The 21,186-nt window shown below is 35.1% G+C and overlaps 1 protein-coding gene across 1 annotated transcript in view; it reads right to left on the bottom strand.

The window, feature by feature from the left end:
* The window catches only part of LOC143233750 (flap endonuclease GEN homolog 1-like), a 32,953-nt gene extending 12,015 nt beyond the window's left edge, over positions 1-20,938 (bottom strand). Inside the window, exons 1-5 of the mRNA XM_076470352.1 lie at positions 20,829-20,938; positions 12,460-12,583; positions 10,462-10,563; positions 7,128-7,217; positions 6,208-6,294 (exon numbers count right to left, since the gene is read on the bottom strand). Coding sequence (XP_076326467.1) covers positions 6,208-6,294; positions 7,128-7,217; positions 10,462-10,563; positions 12,460-12,583; positions 20,829-20,938 — 513 coding nt within the window. The remainder of the gene's footprint in view (positions 1-6,207; positions 6,295-7,127; positions 7,218-10,461; positions 10,564-12,459; positions 12,584-20,828) is intronic.
* Positions 20,939-21,186: the final 248 nt, after the last annotated feature.

Here is a 21,186-nt window from a genome sequence, read left to right as displayed (position 1 = left end):
TGTAGTCTAGTTACAACAACTTCCTCCTTCCAATCTTTATGGAAGCAAGACAGCCAAAGTCCAGTATAGGGTTTTATTTGGAAAAGAATGTTTTCGTGTTGCTCACTTCAAGTCAACTGCCAGCTGGCACGGAGCCAAGCCTTGAATACAGGTCCATAGTCCATGTATGGAATAGGCACAGTGGTGATAGTGCCAGAGCAGACAGATTTAGTTGCCGTGTCTGCGAGCTCGTTCCCGCGAATACCAACATGGCCTGGTATCCAAAAAACCCAGATAGAAGTAGATGTTAAAGAGAAATGGGCCAGTCGGTTTTGAATATTGGCAAGAACAGGGTGTAAACCAACATGAAGCGATTCCAGGGCCAGTAGCAAACTAAGCGAGTCAGTATAAATAGTGCAGTTGGAGTACTGCTTAACTTCTACGTGATCCCAGGAAAGAGAAATGGTGTACAGAGCAGCAGTGAACACAGAAGCTGGAGAGGGGATTCTGTGCGCAACCACCGAACTTCAACAAACAATGACAGAGCCGACAGAGTCTCCTGATTTTGAACCATCTGTATAAATATGAATAGAAAGATTGTTCAAAGTGTTCAGTAAATAAAATCAGTACTTCCAATCGGGAGTATCTGCTTTTCTCAGATGACTTAAAAAAAGGTCACATTTGGAGACTGTAATAAACCATAGTGGAATCAGCTGACCAGTGGATAATACAATGTTATCGAAGGACAGACCCAATTCATCCAAATGTGCCTGGATACGAAGGCCAAAAGTCTGTTCTGAAAAAGTATGGCCCACCGAGGAAGGAAAACACAACTCCAGGTGGAATGCTTTGATAAGGAACAAAGTTTCAAAGCATATAATAAAGACAGTTACAAATGGCAGAGATGCAAAGAAGGTTCATGAGACTCTATATATAAGCTCTGAACTGGGGAGGTGCGGAAAGCCCCAGTGTAGAGCCGAAATCCTGGATGATGAATGGGGTCCAGTATCTTTAAGGCCGAGGGTCTGGTAGAGTCATAGACCAGTGATCCATAATCGAGTTTCGATTGAATAAGAGCACAATATATCTTTAGCACAGAACATCGATCTGCTCTCCAAGTGGTGGTAGAGAGGACACGGAGGATGTTCAGTGCTCTTGTACATTTGACTCGTAGCTGCTTAATGTGTGGTATAAAGGTCAGCTTATGGTCAAAGATAAGCCCCAAGAACTTTGTCAGGTACCACAGGCAGGATCAGGGTGAATACCTCGTTGGCAGCAAAAGTTCATGCAAACAGTTTTAGAGAGAGAGAAATTAAAGCCGTTTGACGTGGTCCACTTCAGTAAACAATTGACGGCAGTTTGTAGCTGTCACTCAATATATCTATCTCATGCTCGATGACTGACATGAGATGTGAAAGTCATTGACATAGATGCAAAAGTGAGAGGGAGTTGTTCAGTGATGACATTAATCTTTATACTGAAAGTGTGACACTCAAAATACAGCCCTGAGGGACTCCACGTTCCTGTAGAAAAGAACGGGAAAGTGTCAAACCCACATGAACTTGGAATCTCCTGTCCATTAAAAATGTTTAATAAAATGGAAAAATGGCCACGTAACCCATATATATGGAGGTCTCGCAAAATGCCAAACCTCCATGTCGTGTCATAAGCCTTCTCAATGTTAAAGAATATTGATACAAGATGTTGTCATTTCAGAAAGACTTCTCTGATTGACATTTCAAGTTGAATCAGGTGGTCCATGGTGGAGCGCTGTTGTCGGAACTCACACTGGTGGGCAAGAGAAGGTTGTTTGATTTGAGGAAACAAACAAAACAAGCATTAACCATCTTCTCTAAGGTCTTACAGAGACAGCTTGTCAAAGCAATTGGACAGTAGTTTGAAGGAATCTTGGGTCCTTCCCAGGCTCAGAGAAAAGTAGAACAATAGTATAGCGTGAGGCATCAGGAAAAACGTTCTCCTGCCAGATCCAGTTAAAAACAATTAAAAGAACATCAAGAGAAGCAGGAGATAAATTGCACAGCATATCATAGTGTACATTATCTGGTCCAACCGATGTACTGTCAGACCAATGAAGGGCCAGTTTCAGTTCCTCCAGTGTAAAGGAATGATTATAGTCATTCAGCTTGAAAGAAAAGAGGTGATTTCTCTGCCTGAGTCTTGATGGCTGAGAAGGTGGAGGAAGAAGCAGAAGTGCTAGATACCTGGCAAAAGCTTTCACCTAGAGTATTGGCAGTGCTCCGGATATCAGCTACTTTCTGGCAATCAGAGAGTAAGATCGAGAGAGGCACAGTATTGTATTGCCCACAGACCTTTTGATTCTTGTCCCATATGATTTTGGAACTGGTGGCAGAAGATATGCCAGTTGTGAACTTAATCCAAGATTCCTTCTGGCTTTGATATCTCACCCACCGAGCATGTGCATGAGCCCGCTGGAAAGCGTGGGATATTTATGGAAAACATCCCAGGCCCGTTTTTGAGCCTTCCATGCCATGTGGCAGGAAGGATTCCACCACGGACAAAGATATAGTGGAAAATGTCTCGAAGTTTTAATAATACATTGAGCAACTGTTTGTATAATACAGTCAGTTACTGCTGCCACACAGTTGTCTATTGATGGCTGACAGATGATGGCAGGATCCCAGTTCTGCAAAAGCAGTGAAAGTGGGCCAGTCTACCTGATCCAGCTTCCACCGAGGCATGTGGGTTGGGTGGCATAAAACACAGCCAGTCTATCTGAAGAGTATTGGAAAATGATCACTGCCCCGTGAATTATTGTCAACCCTCCATGAAAAATGGGAGAATAATAAAGGGGAGCAAAGTGATAGATCAATAGCAGTAAAGGACTGACTAGGTGCATGAAAATAAGTATAAGAACTGATATTGAAAAGAGAAAGGTTGTGATCAGAGAGCATATGCTCTAGAGAGCAACCCTTCTATCAATATCAACACTTTCTCAGAGGAGATGATGTCCATAAAAGCCCCCCCCCCCCCGAATGAAATATGGAGACAACAACTGTTCAATGAGAGCATCAAGGTCTGATTGATCATGTATCTCTCCAGGTGACAGGTAGAGAGAACAAACAGTGATGGTATGGCCCATGAAAACACGGATGGCTCTTGCCTCCAAGGGTATGTTGAGTGACAAACACAGAGTGGGCACATGCTGATCAACCAACAGTGCCACCCCTTCATGCACTCATCCATCACACAGCCTGTCATTTATGTACAAAGAAAACTGCCGAAAGGTCTGTATTGGCACACTTCAGAAATGTTTCCTATAAGGAAAGACATACAGGATGGTAGGAAGGAATCGGTATTTTGATGTCATCCAGATTAGAACATAAACCTCAACAGTTCCATTGTATCAAGGTGGCTATTTTTTAATGACATGTAGGCGAATTGGCTGAAGAACCCTTCTGTTTATGACGTCTTTTTTCCTTACTGTCTTTATTCGAAGGAGGTCTATCGACCTCCGCGGATCCTGCACTGGGACAACTGGGCAGGTCTTTGTTGTTGGAAGGGGATTTCAGTGACTGATAATAAGAACGAATGATTGTTTTGCATCTTGGGATGGGAGAAGAAGATGTAATTGAAGAAATGCCTGTACCTGGAACCAAAGGATGTGGATCTCTGGGTTTGTTGGAATGTAAGGAAGGGACAGAGATGGGTGTAGAAGTTGATTCATAAATTTTTTTTATCCATGGAGGTCAAAAGGCTTTTCATTTGTTTTGAGAATGATTCTCTTGGAGGCACAGAGAGATCTGTCTGCACTCCCACTGTAGTTGTGGAATAAAGTGGAGCAGCATACATCAGTGATGAATTGGGAACAGCAATTTTCGAGCCTCAGGATAAACAATGTTATGAATTGTTTTCAAATGCTGGACCTATTTTTCTTCCAACCATTTAGGGCAAGAACAAAAGTAGAATGGGTGAGAGCTATTGCAGTTAACACAATGTGGGTCCATTTCACACTCATAGGCATCGTGGTCCTTGCCACTACAACAAGCACATGTCAGAGAACCATGACATGACGTCTTTGAGTGACCGAATCTCTGACACTGGAAACATCGGAGAGGGTTTGGAATGTACGGCCATACCCTACAGTTAAGATAACCTGCCTTGATGGTGGCAGGTGCATGTGGTAATGTAAATGTCAGAACAAGGATTCTGGTCGGCAATGTAACTTCATCTTTGCAAATGGAGATACACCTCATTGCAGAAACTCCTTGAGTGGAAAAACCAGCGAGAATCTCTAACTCTGATATGTTCTTCAAATCCCTCTCAACAATAACTCCTCATGATGAATTCAAAGTAGCATGAGGTTTAACTTCAATAGGTATATCTCCAATTGCCTTTGAATGCAAGAGGAGTTCACTGTGTTGAGGTGTAGATGTTTCCACCAATATGTCTCCAGATTGAAGCTTCTTTACTGACGTTGGAGAGCCAGCAAGTCCCTCCAGTCCCTTCTGAAAAAAAAGGGGACATTTGCCTTTTAGATTTCTCTGAAAGAAAATGAGGTACAACAGGTGGTACAGATGTTGAAGATTGCTGCTCAGAAACTTCAAGATGTGGTCATTTACCTATTGACTCTTTTTCACTATTTTATTTAAATTTTTATTTGTGGGATCCATAGGAAAAAAGGAAATTTCAGCACCCACTGACCCCACCACCATGTAGCCCTATGAGGGGTGTCCCCTCATACAATGTCAAGTACTATAATTGAATTACTACAATGTCAAGTAAGGACACTGCAGCAATGCCAGGGTTTCGTGAGCACAACACGAAACACCAGCATCAGACACAATGTCCAACACTGGTACTTGGTTGACCCTAGCCTAAGTGGACCAGCTGATTGACCCAAGGGGGGCCACCTCTAGGCAGCCCTTCTACAGGAATTCAAGGCAAAAGTGATGTGTTAGAGTTGGACTCCTCAACCACCAAGAACCTCTCCTTCCCTTCACGGGTTGCCACGCACAGCAAACACGTGGATGGATGTTTAGACCCCAGAGGAGGTAAACTGAACCTTCCCTGAGAGGTCCCCTCACCACATAAGGAATTCACACTGAAGGGGATTGTTGTAAATATTGTCGAATAACAGGTTATCAATGTACCTTCTGTCACTTTGTTCCAACATCTACATAAATACTCAATGAATTGTATGCCATGTTCCTTATTTAACTGGAAAAAGAAAAGTAAAAAGCTTAGATTAACAGCCTATGACTTCTTAAAGTTGAGTTACAAGCAACTACAAGACAACATAACAATCAAAGTTGACAAACAGTGATTGGATAAAGTTAAAGTTACAAATTCAAATTACAAATATCTTGTTCAGAATATTTTCAGTTGTCCTCCTCAGGGTATAGAAGTGTAGTATTAAACTCAGAACAAAAAAATCAGGAAATTCACCAACAATAATGCTTGCATTTGAAGTATGCTGAAATCAGATTTAACAGTTTTTAGATAAAAAATTCAGTAAATAAAACTATTATTCAATAAGTTTCAACACTAAAGTCTTATTTTTTAATGTATGAAAGAATGATCACGTTTACATTTTGTCGTCAAGGACGTACACAGCAATCAGAGCATGAATGAGTTAAAATTATCAATCATGGAACGGCAATATTAAATATTCTTTATGACAAGAAACCCACTCGAAATAAAAATGTATCTCAGAACAGTTGTTATGGGTATTAACACTTTTACTGATGAGGAGAGAACAATGTTTCAACCTTCCTAGGTCATCTTCAGGTTAAGAAACAGAGTTTGCAACTGACTGTTGCTGGACACATCTTACGAACAACAGCAAATGAGTACGGAATTGTAGGAGCATTGCTGTTAGATGTTAGGTAATTAATTAGTATGGGTATAAAGGTGTTCCTTTATATTAGTTTTAATTGATGTATAAGTAAGGCTTCTTTGATATTGCATTTGTTTCCCTACTTAGTATTTGGAAAGTAATTAATAACCTAACATCCAATTGCAATGCTCCCTATGACACTGCACCCATTTGTAGCCTCGTTCCTAAGATGTATCTGGTAAAGGTCAGTTGCAAATTCTCTTTGTTAACCTGAAGATGACCTAGGAAGGTTGAAACGCTATTCTCTGTTCATCAATAAAAGTGTTAATACCCATACGAACTGTTGTGAGATACAGTATTAAATAGTATTTATATAAATGAGTTAAAATTTAAGAATATTCATCACTTACTTTTGTATCTATGCTGAAATCACGGTAAGCTACTAAGCCACCATACAGAAAGAAATCACTGTCTTCAGTAATACAACCATCCACAACCTGGAAAAGAAGAAAAAGTATTTACTGTGATACAACAATCTATATCGTACGGTACGAAATCAAAATTCAATAATTATTTGACACAACCATCTACTAGTAATACATAAATCACTGTTCTGTGATAAAGCCATATACTAGTAATAAATAAATCATCCTGTGATACAGCCATCTACTAGTAATACATAAATCAATATCCTGTGATACAGCCATCTACAAGAGAACATTAATCATCATTCTCTGTTTTACAGCCATCTACAAGGAGTACATAAATAATCATCATATGATACAGCCATCTACTAGTAGTACATTAATCATCATCATGCAATACAGCCATCTACTAGGAGTACATTAATTATAATCCTGTGATGCAGTCATCTACTAGAGAACATTAATCATCATCATGTGATACGGTCATCTACTAGGAGTACATAAATCATCATCCTGTGATACAGCCATCTGCTTGTATAGTAATTGTATAGCACTATAACAAAGATCACTAGTATAAAACAATGAGCTATGTGAAACAGTTCTATGTAATACAAGCAATCACAACTTGTTGTGAGGAATTATACAATACAAATAATGAAGATATCCTACATACTTTAAAAATTAAAAAACAATCAAGTTCCTGGTGATGTCAGGAAACATTGTTTTATCAAATATCTGAAGAATGTTTATAAACTAAGCCTATCTCAGTTATAAAATTTTACATATTTTTGGAGGATTAAATATAACACAGTCTAATTCACTAAGAAAGATATTGGATTGTAACTTGCCAATTATAATTCTAGCTTTGTGAACCAAAACATTTTATGTTTGAAACACTAACTTACCCCACATTGGTTTAGAAAAGCACACATTGCTTCAGCCTCTCCTTTACTTTCAATACTGTGTATTCCCAAACTTTCAAGCATATCCTGACACTGTAATAACAAATTGTAACAGCTGTTTAAGAAAACTGTTCACAAAAAATATATTTTTTACTGAAATACATGACACAAGTTCCTACAGTTAAAAATACTCTGTGTGGTGTTCATACTTAAAACTGTCCTTGTGTCATTCCAACAATAAAAGATACTTTGTGTGGTGTTCAAAGTTAACACTCTGTCATTACGTCATTCAACAGTTGAAGATACTTTGTAGGGTGTTAATACTTAAATCCTGTCCTTATGTCATTCCAACAGCTAAAAATAATTTGTGTGATGTTAATACTTAACACCTGTCCTTATGTCATTTAAAGATTAAAGATACTTTATGTGGTATTCAAAGTTAACAACTTTTTATGTCATTCCAACAGTTAATGAAACTCTGTGTAATGTTCAAAGTTAAAACCTTTTCCTTATGTCATTCTAACAGTTAAAGATACTTTGTGAGGTGTTCAAAGATAACACCTTGTTATTATGTCATTGCACCAGTTAAAGACACTGTGTGGTGTTCATACTTAACACCTGTCCTTATGTCATTCCAATAGTTAAAGATACTCTGTATTGTGTTCAAAGTTTACACATGTCCTTATGCCATTCCAACAGTTGAAGTTACTTTCTGTGGTGTTCATACTTAAAACCTGTCCTTGTGTTATTCCAACAGTAAAATATACTTTGTGTGCTATTGAAAATTAACACTTTATTATGTCATTCCAACTATTAAAGATTATTTGTGTGGTGGTCAAATTTAACATCTTGTCATTGTTTTTCCAACAGTTAAAGATACTTTATATGGTGTTAGTATATAACACCTGTCCTTATTTCATTCCAACAGTTAAAGATGCTCGGTGTGGTGTTTGAAGTTAACACGTGTTCTTATGTCATTCCAACAATTAGATACTTTGTGTTGTATTCAAAATTAACACATTTTATGTCATTCCAATGGTTAATGAAACTCTTTGTTCAAAGTTAACACCTATTCCTTATGTCATTCCAATAGTTTAAGATACTTTGTGAGGTGTTCAAAGTTTACACCTTTTCACTATGTCATTCAAACAGTTAAAGATAGTTGGTGTAGTCTCCAAATTTAACACCTATCCTTATGTCATTGCAATGCTTAAAGATACTTTCTGTGGTGTTAATACTTAACACCTGTCCCTATGTCACTCCAACAGTTAAAGATACTTTGTGTAGTGTTAATACTTAAAACCTGTCCTTATGTTATTCCAACAGTGAAAGGTACTTTGTGGGGTATTCACAGTTAAAACTTTTTTAAGTTATTGCAACAGTTAAAAATACTTTGTAAGGTGTTCAAAGTTAACACCTGTCCTTATGTCATTCCAAGAGTTAAATACTTTGTGTGGTGTTAATACATAACACCTGTCTTATGTCACACTGAAGGTTAAAGATACTTTGTATGTTGTTCATACTTAAAACCTGTCCTTGTGTCTTTCGAACGGTTAAAGAAATTTTGTGTGGTGTTCAAAGTTAACACCTATCCTTATGTCATTCCAACAGTTAATAAAACTTTGTCTGGTGTTCAAAGTTAACTCCTTTTCCTTATGTGATTCCAAGAGCTGAAGATACATTGTGAGGTGTTCAAAGTTAACACCTTATCATTATGTCATTCCAACAGTTAAAGAGACTTTGTGTGGTGTCCATATTTAACACCTGTCCTTATGTCATTCAAAATGTTAAAGACTATATGCATTTTGATAATACTTAACACCTATCCTCATGTCATTCCAAGAGTTAAAGACACTCTGCATTGTGTTCAAAGTTTACACCTGTCCTTATGCCATTCCAACAGTTGAAGTTACTTTGTGTGGTGTTCATACTTAAAACCTGTCCTTGTGTCATTCCAACAATAAAATATTTACCACTTTATGTGGTATTCAAAGTTAACTCCTTGTTTATGTCATTCCAACGGTTAATGAAACTTTGTGTGGTGTTCAAGGTTAAAACTTTTTCCTTATGTCATTCCAACAGTTAAAGATACTTTGTGTGGTGTTAATACTTAAAACATTTCCTGGTGTCATTCCAACAGTTCAAGATACTTTGGATGTTCTTAATACTTAACACCTATTTTTATGTCATTTCAACAGTTAAAGATACTTTGTGTGGTGTTCAAAGTTAACACCTTTTCCTTATGTCATTCCAACAGTTAAAGATACTTTGTGAAGTGTTCAAAGTTAACACCTGTCCTTATGTCATTCCAAGAGTTAGATACTTTGTGTGGTGTCCATATTTAACACCTGTCCTTATGTCATTCAAAATGTTAAAGACTATATGCATTTTGTTAATACTTAACACCTATCCTCATGTCATTGCAAGAGTTAAAGACACTTTATGTGGTATTCAAAGTTAACTCCTTTTTATGTCATTCCAACGGTTAATGAAACTTTTTGTGGTGTTAATACTTAGCACCTGTCCCTATGTCACTCCAACAGTTAAAGATACTTTGTGTAGTGTTAAAACTTAAAACCTTTCCTTTTGTTATTCCAATGGTTCAAGATACTTTGGATGTTCTTGATACTTAACACCTATTTTTATGTCATTTCAACAGTTAAAGATACTTTGTGTGGTGTTCAAAGTTAACACCTTTTCCTTATGTCATTTCAACAGTTGAAGATACTCTGTGAGGTGTTCAAAGTTAACAACTTTTTATGTCATTCCAACAGTTAAAGATACTTTGTGTGGTGTTCATACTTAAAAACCTGTCCTTGTGTCTTTTGAACGGTTAAAGAAATTTTGTGTGGTGTTCAAAGTTAAAACCTTTTCCTTATGTCATTCCAATAGTTAAAGATACTTTGTGTGGTGTTAATACTTAAAACCTTTCCTTTTGTTATTCCAATGGTTCAAGATGCTTTGGATGTTCTTTATACTTAACACCTATCTTTATGTCATTTCAACAGTTGAAGATACTCTGTGAGGTGTTCAAAGTTAACAACTTTTTATGTCATTCCAACAGTTAAAGATACTTTGTGTGGTGTTCAAAGTTAACACCTGTCCTTATGTCATTCCAACAGTTAAAGATACTTTAACCTTTTCATTATGTGGTCCCTATATTTAGAACTTCTTTATTCTTACTTAACTTTTAAAAAACTGGATGAAAGTCACATTCTTGTGGGTTTCATTCAAAAATTTGCCACCTCTATATTTGCTGATCATTATGGGACCTATACGTAGGTTCCTACATACAATGTAAAATATGAGCAGGTCTATGCAGAAACAATTTTCTTACTTCTTTTAGTACAGCTTTAAAATGAGAACAATTTCCCTTCTGAGCATTTATTTTGTGAGAGCCACGATATCTTGCATTATTCCTCTGGATCTTTAGAAAGATCTAAAGCAGTAAATGACTGACTGGATGCATGAAAATAAGAGCCAGTATTGAGGAGAGACAGGTTGTGATTCAAGAGCATATGCTCTACAGCACGATCCCTCACATCAATACTAGAACCACCAGAGAGGGGTTATGTCCATTAAGATCACCCAAAATTAAAAAGAGAGTTGGCAGTTGCTCAATGAGGGCATCATCAAGGGATGATCATTTTTTCCAGGGGTAAGGTACAGAGAGCAAACAGTGATGGTATGACCCAAGGAGATATGGATGGCTACAGCCTCCAATGGCAAGGACCGAGTGGGCACATGTTGATCAACCAGCAGTGCTACTCCCTCATGTCCTTGTCCTTTACATGACCTGTCATTTTGGTATAAGAAGAATTATTGAATTTTGAATGTGTTAGTAGGTTTTAAAAATGTTTCCTGTAAAAAAAGACATTTGGGATAATAAAAGTAATTCAAATCCTTGATGTTATTCACATTTGATCAAAAACCTCAACAGTTCTATTGGATTAGCATGGCCATTTTTCTTTATTATGGAGGAGAATATGGCATGGAGACCTTCTGCTTATGACCGTGCTTTCTTTCTTTATTGTATGTGGGCCAGTCACTCTCTGAATTGAGTAGGCAGGTCAGAGTTTGTACACATACATTCTAGTGACTGAGGACATGAATGAATGGGTTGTTTAATTTTTGGAGTGTTAAAGAGGAAGACCCCATGAAAACACCTGGTTTTGAACAAGGTGGAGTTGGGCAATCACTGGACGATGTGGTAGGTACATAGATAGAAGTAGATACTGATTTGTTGACTTTGTTGATTTTGGAGGCTACTAGATTAAGATGCACTGTTAAGGATTCTGTAAGAAGCATGGAAAGGTCTGTTTGGATTCCTACTGTGGTAGTGAAATACAGCAGCATAAGTCCGAGATGGAATCGGGATAGTAATTTCCGAACCTCTGCATAAGTAATATTATAAACTGTCTTTAGCCGTTGCACTTCTTTCTCTTCCACCCATTTCGGGCAAGAAGTAAAATAGGAAGGATGTGGACCACTACAGTTAACAAAATGCAGTTCTAGTTGGCATTCACAAGCATCATGGTCTTTACCAGCACAATGGGCACATGTTAAGGAACCACGGCAAGAATATTTCAGTGACCATATCTTTGACAATAAAAACTTCTAACAGGAATATAAGGCCGTATCTTACAATTCAGATATCCTGCCTTGATTGTGGTGGGAGAACGTGATATTGTAAATGTTAATATCAGAACATTTGTCAGCTCCATAATCCCATCTCTACGAGTACAAATTCGACACACGGCTGTAATACATTGGCTGGTAAAACCTGCGAGAATCTCTGACTCTGGAATGGTCTTTAAATCCCTCTCAACTATAACTCCTCTGGAAGAATTCAAAGTAGAATGAGGAATAACCTCAATGAATATTATGAACTGTCTTGAGACACCCAAAATTATCCCCAATGGGGTTTGACTTCAAGAGGGGTTTGGAATGTGTAATGAAGCTGTTTTCACTAAAATGTCCTCAGACCATAATTGTTTTTACTGATTTAGATGAACAGCAAGCCATTCTGAAAAAACAAATGGACACATCTGCCCTAAGGGTTTTTCAGTTTAAGAATGTATAATAAAAATCACAGAACAGATTCAAGTTGAGAGTTTCACCTTACAGTGTCCTCAATGCAAGGTTGTTTGCCAGTAGTTGAATTTTTTCTATGCTGTCATACTTGTTTATTTTTTCATTTGAGGGGCATCCATAATTTAAAAAAAATGTATTTTGGTGCCCACTGAACCCACCCACCATGAAGCTCTATGAGGGAATGCACTACAGTGCCATATAAGGTCACTGCAACAATGCCAGGGTCTTGTGGGCACTATACCCAAACACCAGTATCAGACAATGTCCACTCCACCTGTTGAGGACCTCCTACACTGGCACTCAGTTGACCCTGGTCAAAATGGACTAGCCAATTGATCTTGGGGAGCCACCCCAAGACTGCCCATCTACAGGAATTCAAGGCCAAAGTAATGTGTTGGAGTTGGACCCCTCAACCACCAGGATCCTCTCCTCCCCTTCACAGGTCATCACGCATGGCAAACTGCAGGTGGATCTTTAGATCCCAAAAGAGGTAAACTGAAAGTACAGAACCTTCTCTGGGACATTCCCTCACCATGTACAAGAATCTAAATCGAAAGTAAAGTAAAGAGAGAACTTACAAAACACATTTAGTTTTACAATGATATGATAAATATGTGAACCACAAAGGGTATAATCAAAACTTCAATGATACTAAGATGATGCTCCGGTGAGTTCAAGCTTGACTTCAAATCTTGGACACTTTATTGGTTTCCAAGATGGATGTCAAATAAAAGAAAAACAAACTGCTTCTATAAATATGATCCACTGTAAATAACCTATTATGAGTGTAGTGCTCCACATTGAAGCTATCACACTGAATTTTTCAATGTCAATGGCCCTTCAGGACATTGAATGTGTTGAGCAACACCTAAAGTCTACTATTACAAACGTTAACTTCATAAAGAAGGTTCTGACAGTGCTTTATATCAATGTTGAATTTTTTGAATGTGCTGAAATGTATAGCAAGTTATGAGGTGGTATTCATTTACTTTTTAATCATTATTACAAACTTCTGGTGTGGTCAACCATGGAAGACCTCTCCAGAATGGGTTTCACAAAGTTTACTATTACCATTCAATGCACAATAGGCCAGTGATGTTCTGCAGATTTAGATGGTAAGACATGTGTTACACAACCACAAAACAGAGACATCAAACTGCAGTTCACTATTTGATTTGGAGCTCTCATCCTAACTACATATTATGTCAGTACCTCATGGCTGGCTGCTGGATTTAGAGTAGAATCAATTAACATAACTCCTCACACATGGTTATTTTTATTTTGTCCTTCATCATATTCTTGTATTATGGGTCACAGAGGAAGTAAAGGGGGGGGAGATTGTTCCTGTTCTGTTCTTTTTGCTATCTCTCACTGTGTTATATATTAAGGATAGCATTGCTTTTGGATGATTCCATTCAAATCTCACTGTTGGGGAAGTTGGTTTTTAATATATTGACATCCTTTTGCTACCAGATTGCCTAAGATACCATCATGTTCAGCAGTAAGAATGGTTCTTGATTCCTCCTGGTCCCACCAGATTTTTTGGATCTGAATCTCTCTTATTTGTAAGAACATCCTGGGGTTTTTTCTGTCATTCTCTTGTACAGGTTCTGCCTTCTATTCAGTGTGGATTCTAGCTAAGTTGTGAGGAGAGGGAAGAATCATAACAGAAGTTATAATTTTCCTGTGCTGAAAATGTATTTTGAAGAAATACTTCCTACCCTTCCTATAGTGCTTACATCTTTTACCAAACTTCAAAGCGATAGATCAGTAGACGTGCATTCAGGGTATCACATGTGATGTTCCTATTGGTGGAGAAGTGGCACATGATGGTTTGCATGCAAGACATGTTGGAATCATTTGATTCCAACTGAGAAACCACAAGGCTTGTGGCATTTAAACTAAAATGTTCACATACAGAATGCAGCACAGGACTTGAATAGCTAATTGTGTGTTAAAAGGTAAAAAACCACATCAGAATTACATACCTTTTCCACTATCATTTAGTTGAGCCTTATTTTCAGTTTAAGCCCAGTACTGTTCACAACTGGATCAAAACTGACAAAAACCAGGCATTATATTCAATATCAACTGAAACAATGATTAAAAAAAATATATATGTAAAAATGGCTGGTATGGGTAGAAAAAGCACTGTGTTTAATTACAATCTTGGTAAATACATAGCATGGGCATTCTCCAAATACGTAACATCAGCCAACTCATTCATCAAAGACTCTTAATATCAAATCTAACCTTAATCAACTTACTCATAAAGCCTTAATGGCCAGTTTTGATGTTATATTCCTCTTTAAAAAATTTCCAACCACAGAAGCCTGTAAGATAGCCTGTGAACTCTGTATCTGAGACCCTAACTTATCAATAGACATTACCTGAAACCAATTAGCAACCCTCATAAAATTCACCACGATGAAGACAAATTTCATGTTCAACAACCGTAACAACATCAATAAGTTTCCTCCACAAACCATAGAAAACATTATTCACACACACCTAGACATAAAGCAAAATCAACCAACAAAAGTAAATATATCTAACGAATCAAAAATTCATAAAACCATATTCTGCTGCATACCATATATTCCTGACATCAGCAGAAAAATGACCAACATTTGGCAAAAAACTAGTAACAAAATATGACATTCCAGTTAATACCAAATTTATTCAAAACCAGGCACAAAACTGAGGTCTATACTATGTAAAAACTACACCGACAAACATCACACCAACATTATTTATAAAATACAATGTGATAACTGCTACGACTTCTATATTGGAGAAACAAGTAAAAAAAATGGAAACCAGATTCAAAGAACATAAAAAGCCACCTTCACACATTTTCTAACACTGCCAATGAAATAAACACAACATAACCATAGAGAACACCCAAATACTAAATAAAGAAACAAACATAAACACCTTTATACCTATATTAATAACTATAATCAAACATCTAAGCATGCTCTCTACATTCCCACACTCAATTACACAACTGCCTTCAAATATGTGATCAGCTATTGGTCAGTCACCCCTGGGTCATTCCATATCAAATCATCCAGATTTTGGAAAATTTTCCAGGTGACCCACTCAGAATGCCTTGAAAAATTCACATGTGCTCATCTATCCATATAATGAAATATTGCCAAATATCAGATCAATATCTCTAATAGTTTCTGATTTACAGCCCTGTAAAATTTAAGTAATATTTGTTTATTTGTGGCGAATTCATTTTTGGGACACTTTGGTTGTTTAAAGTTGCAAAAGTAATGGTGGTAGAAGGCTGAAATTTGCTACACTGACTGAATTAATCTCACAGAATTCAAAAATGGTCTCAAACCAAGTTTTTCTCTCTTAGGATTTTCATAGCAAGGCTGTAAAATCACCTGAAAATTTCAAAATTGTGAAAAAACATTGGTTTATGTAAAGAGCCACAGCTCTAAGACTTAATATGATACAAAGCTGAATTTTGTTTTCAAATTTCCCATAACATATCAGTTGATAAATCAGCAATTGTTGTAATTAAAGTCCATTAGATCTCCTGTAAAAAATTTAGTTGCATGCAACTTTTTATGATTTAGCTAAAAATAGACCTACTTCAGGCCACAGTTTGACCATGTCACCAGTTATTCAGCCTTTTCAGGTTTTTACCATATATTCTTACACCTCTGAATATGATCTACAAAAAAAAATTAGGATGATGTTCAACCTATGTTTTGAGTTATATTATTTTGAATTATCCTCTGACCATACGTTGTTTACTTGAAAAAAACCATTCAATTCAGGTGTGTTACTGTGAACAAATATATCCATACAACTTTGAAATAATTTATGAATCCCATTGAAATATTCTAATCAGCCTTTACCATATATTCTTACATCTCTGAACATGATCTTCAAAAACATCAAGGTTGTGAAAATAATAAATTATCAAATTTTAAGTGTCTCTGATATGTACCATTGGGCAAAGGACCACATTCAGGGCATTCAGTGTTTTTTTTGTCAATCAGTAATCAGTCCTGCAGAATTGTGTAAAGTTTGATCTACTTGAGCACTTTGAAAAATGCAAAACTGTGGCAGGTATGAGGTCACATCATAGCTTTATTCTACCAACAAATTGTGTATGAGAAGGTGATGATGTGTACACAGTTGTAACTGTTGGTAGTAGCAGTGAAAGTGATGCTGCAGAAGCTCAAATAGGGTCGAATGATAACAATGACAATTATCAGCTAGTGAAATATGTGGCATGTATATACGAACATGAACGGTATGTGGGAAACATAACACATAGATCAGATGAACATTCCAATGTGTTGGTGTCATTTGTGAAGAAATCAAAAAACAAACTGTTCTCATGGTCTGCAAGGTTACATAAAGATGAAAGCTGGATTCCTTTCCAACATATTCTTTGTCTGATAAGTGCACCTACCATGCAAGGCAGTAGTGCTCACCACTATGTTCTAAGTCAGAGATCTCAACATAATCAAACTCAAAGTTCAGATATTTATTCAAGCTGTCTGAACAAAACAATGTTTATTTGATGTTGTTAAGGCTAATTTATTGCCAAAGCAGTTTTTTGAAACATTTCATTGTCATGATTATTGCAGTTTGGTGTGACTATAATCTTTCTCATAATTATTATATTATGAATCTTAAACTCAGCCATATCTGCATAATTGTAATGCATACACAATATATTTGCATTGCCATGTGATCTAACTAGTTATGTCAATAAACTTGTTCAGAAATGAATTAATTCTTTCTTGTTTCTTACAACTTCATTATTTAACATTGTGAAAGGCTGGTTAGAATATTTCAGTGGGATTCATAAAATACTGACAGGTATTTTTCAAAATTGTATGAATATATTTGCACACAGTAATGCACCTGAACTGAATTTGTTTAGAAATAAACAACTTATAGTCAGAGGATACTTTAAAATAATATAACTCAAAACATAGGTTGAACACCATCCTAATTTTTTTTTGTAGATCATATTCAGAGATGTAAGAACATATGGTAAAAATCTGAAAAGGCTGTATAACTGGTGACATGGTCAAACTGTGGCCTGAAGTAGGTCTATTTTTAGCTAAATCATAAAAAGTTGCATGCAACTAAATTTTCTTACAGGAGATCTAACAGACTTTTAATTACAACAATTGTTGATTTATTAACTGATATGTTACAGGAAATTAGAAAAACAAATTCAGCTTTGTATCATATTAAGTCTTAGAGCTAAGGCTTATTACATAAACCAATGTTTTTTCATAATTTTGAGTTTTCAGGTGATTTTACAGCCTCACTATGAAAATCCTAAGAGAGATAAACTTGGTTTGAGACCATTTTTGAATTCTGTGAGATTAATTAAGTCAGTGTAGCAAATTTCAGCCTTCTACCACCATTACTTTTGCAGTTTTAAGCAGCCAAAGCTGACCGAAAATGAAGTCGCCAAAAATAAAACAAAGTTAATTAAATTTTACACGGCTGTAAATCAGAAACTATTAGAAATATTAATCTAATATTTGGTAATTTTTCATTATATGGATAGATGAGCACATGTGAATTTTTCAAGGCATTCTGTGGGGGTCACCTGCAGTCCCCTGGATGATTTGACATAGAATGACCCCTCTTTCTTTCTGTGTGAACCTCACCATGACAGAAGGTCAAAACATTGTTCGCCCCTCTACATAGTGCTTTCTCTATCCATACCAGCTGTTTTTACATTTATACTTTTCTCTACAAGTGGGTATTATCAACACCATGAATGATTAAAAGAATACAAGTTTTATAATAGATATATAAGTGGAACAAAGACAATTAAGAACATTTTTCACCAAAAATATACAGTCGATATTAAGGAAAGAAAGAACTACATCTTCTTGAATTGAATGTAGGGACAAGATTTCACAAAACTTGCACACAGGTATCTATGTTTGTGTGTATATATACAAACACATACATAACTAATCCTAACTCAAGCAAGAAACAGATTTCATCTGATATCCATACATATATATGTGTGTGTGTGTGTGTGTACATATAACATATATATACATTCAAAATAAAAAATACGGTTATCAGCATAAGAGCAGGAGCAACATTTCACAACTGATGCACAGTTTGTAGGGGAGTAAATAAGAACAAGGTTTTAGTTTCACATTAACTTTACTTCTAGAAGTAAAGAAAGAAAATCCATATTTTACATTAATTTTACATCCACAAGTAAAGAAACAATATTCAGATTTCACATTAACTATACACCTTCAAGTAAAGAAACAAAATCCACATTTTACAATAACTTTTCATCTTCAAGTAAAAAAAAAGAAATCCACATTTTAAATTAACTTTACATCTAGCAGTTAAGAATCAGAAACAAAATTTGACTTTAACTTTAGATCAAGAAGTAAAGAAAAAAAATCCATATTTTACACTAACTTTACATCTAGAACTAGAGAAACAAAATCCAGATTTTACAGTAACTTTACAAAGGGAAGTTAAGAAACAAAATCCAGATTTAACATTAACTTTACATCTAAAATTAAGAAAACACAATCCCAATCTTACATCAACTTTACAAGTTGAAAAAAAATACAGATTTTACATTAGCTTTACAACTAGAAGAAAAGAAACAAAATCCAGATTTTACATTAACTTTACATCTGGAAGAAAAGAAACAAAATCCAGATTTCACATTAACTTTACATCCAAAAGAAAAGAAACAAATTCCAGATTTTACATTAACTTTACAAACAGATATAAAGAAACAAAAGGCAGATTTTATATTAATTTCACGACTAGAAGTAAAGAAAGAAAATCCATATTTTACATTAACTTTACATCCAGAAGAAAAGAAACAAAATCCAGATTTTACATTAACTTTACATCTGGAAGAAAAGAAGCAAAATCCAGATTTCACATTAACTTTACATCTAGAAGAAAAGAAACAAAATCCAGATTTCACATTAACTTTACATCTAGAAGAAAAGAAACAAAATCCAGATTTCACATTAACTTTACATCTAGAAGAAAAGAAACAAATTCAGATTTCACATTAACTTTACATCTAGAAGAAAAGAAACAAAATCCAGATTTCACATTAACTTTACATCTAGAAGAAAAGAAACAAAATCCAGATTTCACATTAACTTTACATCTGGAAGAAAAGAAACAAAATCCAGATTTCACATTAACTTTACATCTGGAAGAAAAGAAACAAAATCCAGATTTCACATTAACTTTACATCTAGAAGAAAAGAAACAAAATCCAGATTTCATATTAACTTTACATCTAGAAGAAAAGAAACAAATTCCAGATTTTACATTAACTTTACAAACAGATATAAAGAAACAAAAGGCAGATTTTATATTAATTTCACGACTAGAAGTAAAGAAACAAAATCCAGATTTTACATTACATTTACATCAAAAAGCAGAGAACCAAATTCCAGACTTACAATTAAGTTTACATCTAAAATAAATTAACAAAATACAGAATTTACATTAACTTACGTCTAGAAGTAAAGACACGAAATCTACATTTTACATTAACTTTACATCTAAAAGTCAAAAAACAAAATCCAGATATCATATTAACGTTACATCGAGAAGTAACTGATCAAAATCCATATTTCATCATTAACTTTAATCTAGAACCAGAGAAACAAAATCCAAATTTTTTGTTAACTTTACATGATGAAGTAAAAAAACAATACCCAGATTTTCAATTAACTTTACATCTAGAAGACATGGAATCAAAATTTTACATTATATTTACATCTAGAAATAAGGACACAAAATAAAGATTTTACATTAAGTTTATATTTACAAGTAAAGAAACAAAATCAACATTTTACACTAACTTTACATCCACAAGTAAAGAAACAATATTCAGATTTCACATTAACTTTACATTTAAAAATAAAGAAACAAATTCCAGATTTCACATTAACTTTACATATACAACTAAAAAACAATATCCAGATCTTACATCAACTTCAGATCAAGAACTAAAGAACCAAAATCAAGATTTTACATTAACTTTACATCCAGAAGTAAAGAAACAAAATCCAGATGTTACATTAACTTTACATCTAGAAATACAGACAAACTTCAAATTTCACATTAACTTTACATCTACAAGTAAAGAAACAATATCCAGATTATAAATTTACTCTACATCTAGAAGACATAAAATCCATATTTTACCATCAACTTTACATTTAGAAGTAAAAACAAAATCCTGATTTTAAATTATCTTTACATCTAGAAGTAAAGGAACAAAATCCAGATTTTACTTTATGTCTAGAAGTTAAGAAAGAAAATCAAGATTTTATATTAACTTTACATCTAGAAATAGACATAAAATACAGATTTTACATTAATTTTATACCTACAAGTAAAGAAACAAAATCCCAATTTCACATTAACTTTACATCTAGAAGTAAAGATACAAAATCCAGATTTCACATTAAATTTACATCTAGAAGTAAAGACACAAGCTCCAAATTTCACATTAACATTAGATCTAGAAATCAAGAAACAATATATAGCTAGTATTATAACAAGTAAGTAAGTGATTTCAGATAAACTTTATACCTGAGATGTGGGTTTTTCACATATTCCAATGAGGTGTGATTCTGGCTGGCAACAACCCAGCCACTCAGGTCGACAGCCAAAGTCTTCCCTTGTAAACTTTTAAATGACATGGTTCACATACAGGACTTAAAACATTCCACAGCTGGTTGACCCCCATTGTTTTAGCTCTGCAAAGATATTAAAACTTAAAAAAACAATATAATTAGTTCCTCATTCATTTGTATTTAATAAATAACTTTCATTCATACAATACTGGAATATGTTTGTTATAACTTATTTTACTTACAAAATCATACTCCTGATTTAATAAAATTAATACTGTTATGAAAAATGTATATTTATTTTGAAACTTTTAGAA

The sequence above is a fragment of the Tachypleus tridentatus genome, chromosome 1 (assembly GCF_004210375.1).
Source record: "Tachypleus tridentatus isolate NWPU-2018 chromosome 1, ASM421037v1, whole genome shotgun sequence".
Lineage (NCBI taxonomy): Eukaryota > Metazoa > Arthropoda > Merostomata > Xiphosura > Limulidae > Tachypleus > Tachypleus tridentatus.
The sequence above is the reverse complement of the archived record's forward strand: the minus strand, read 5'-3'. Positions and strand labels throughout refer to the sequence as shown.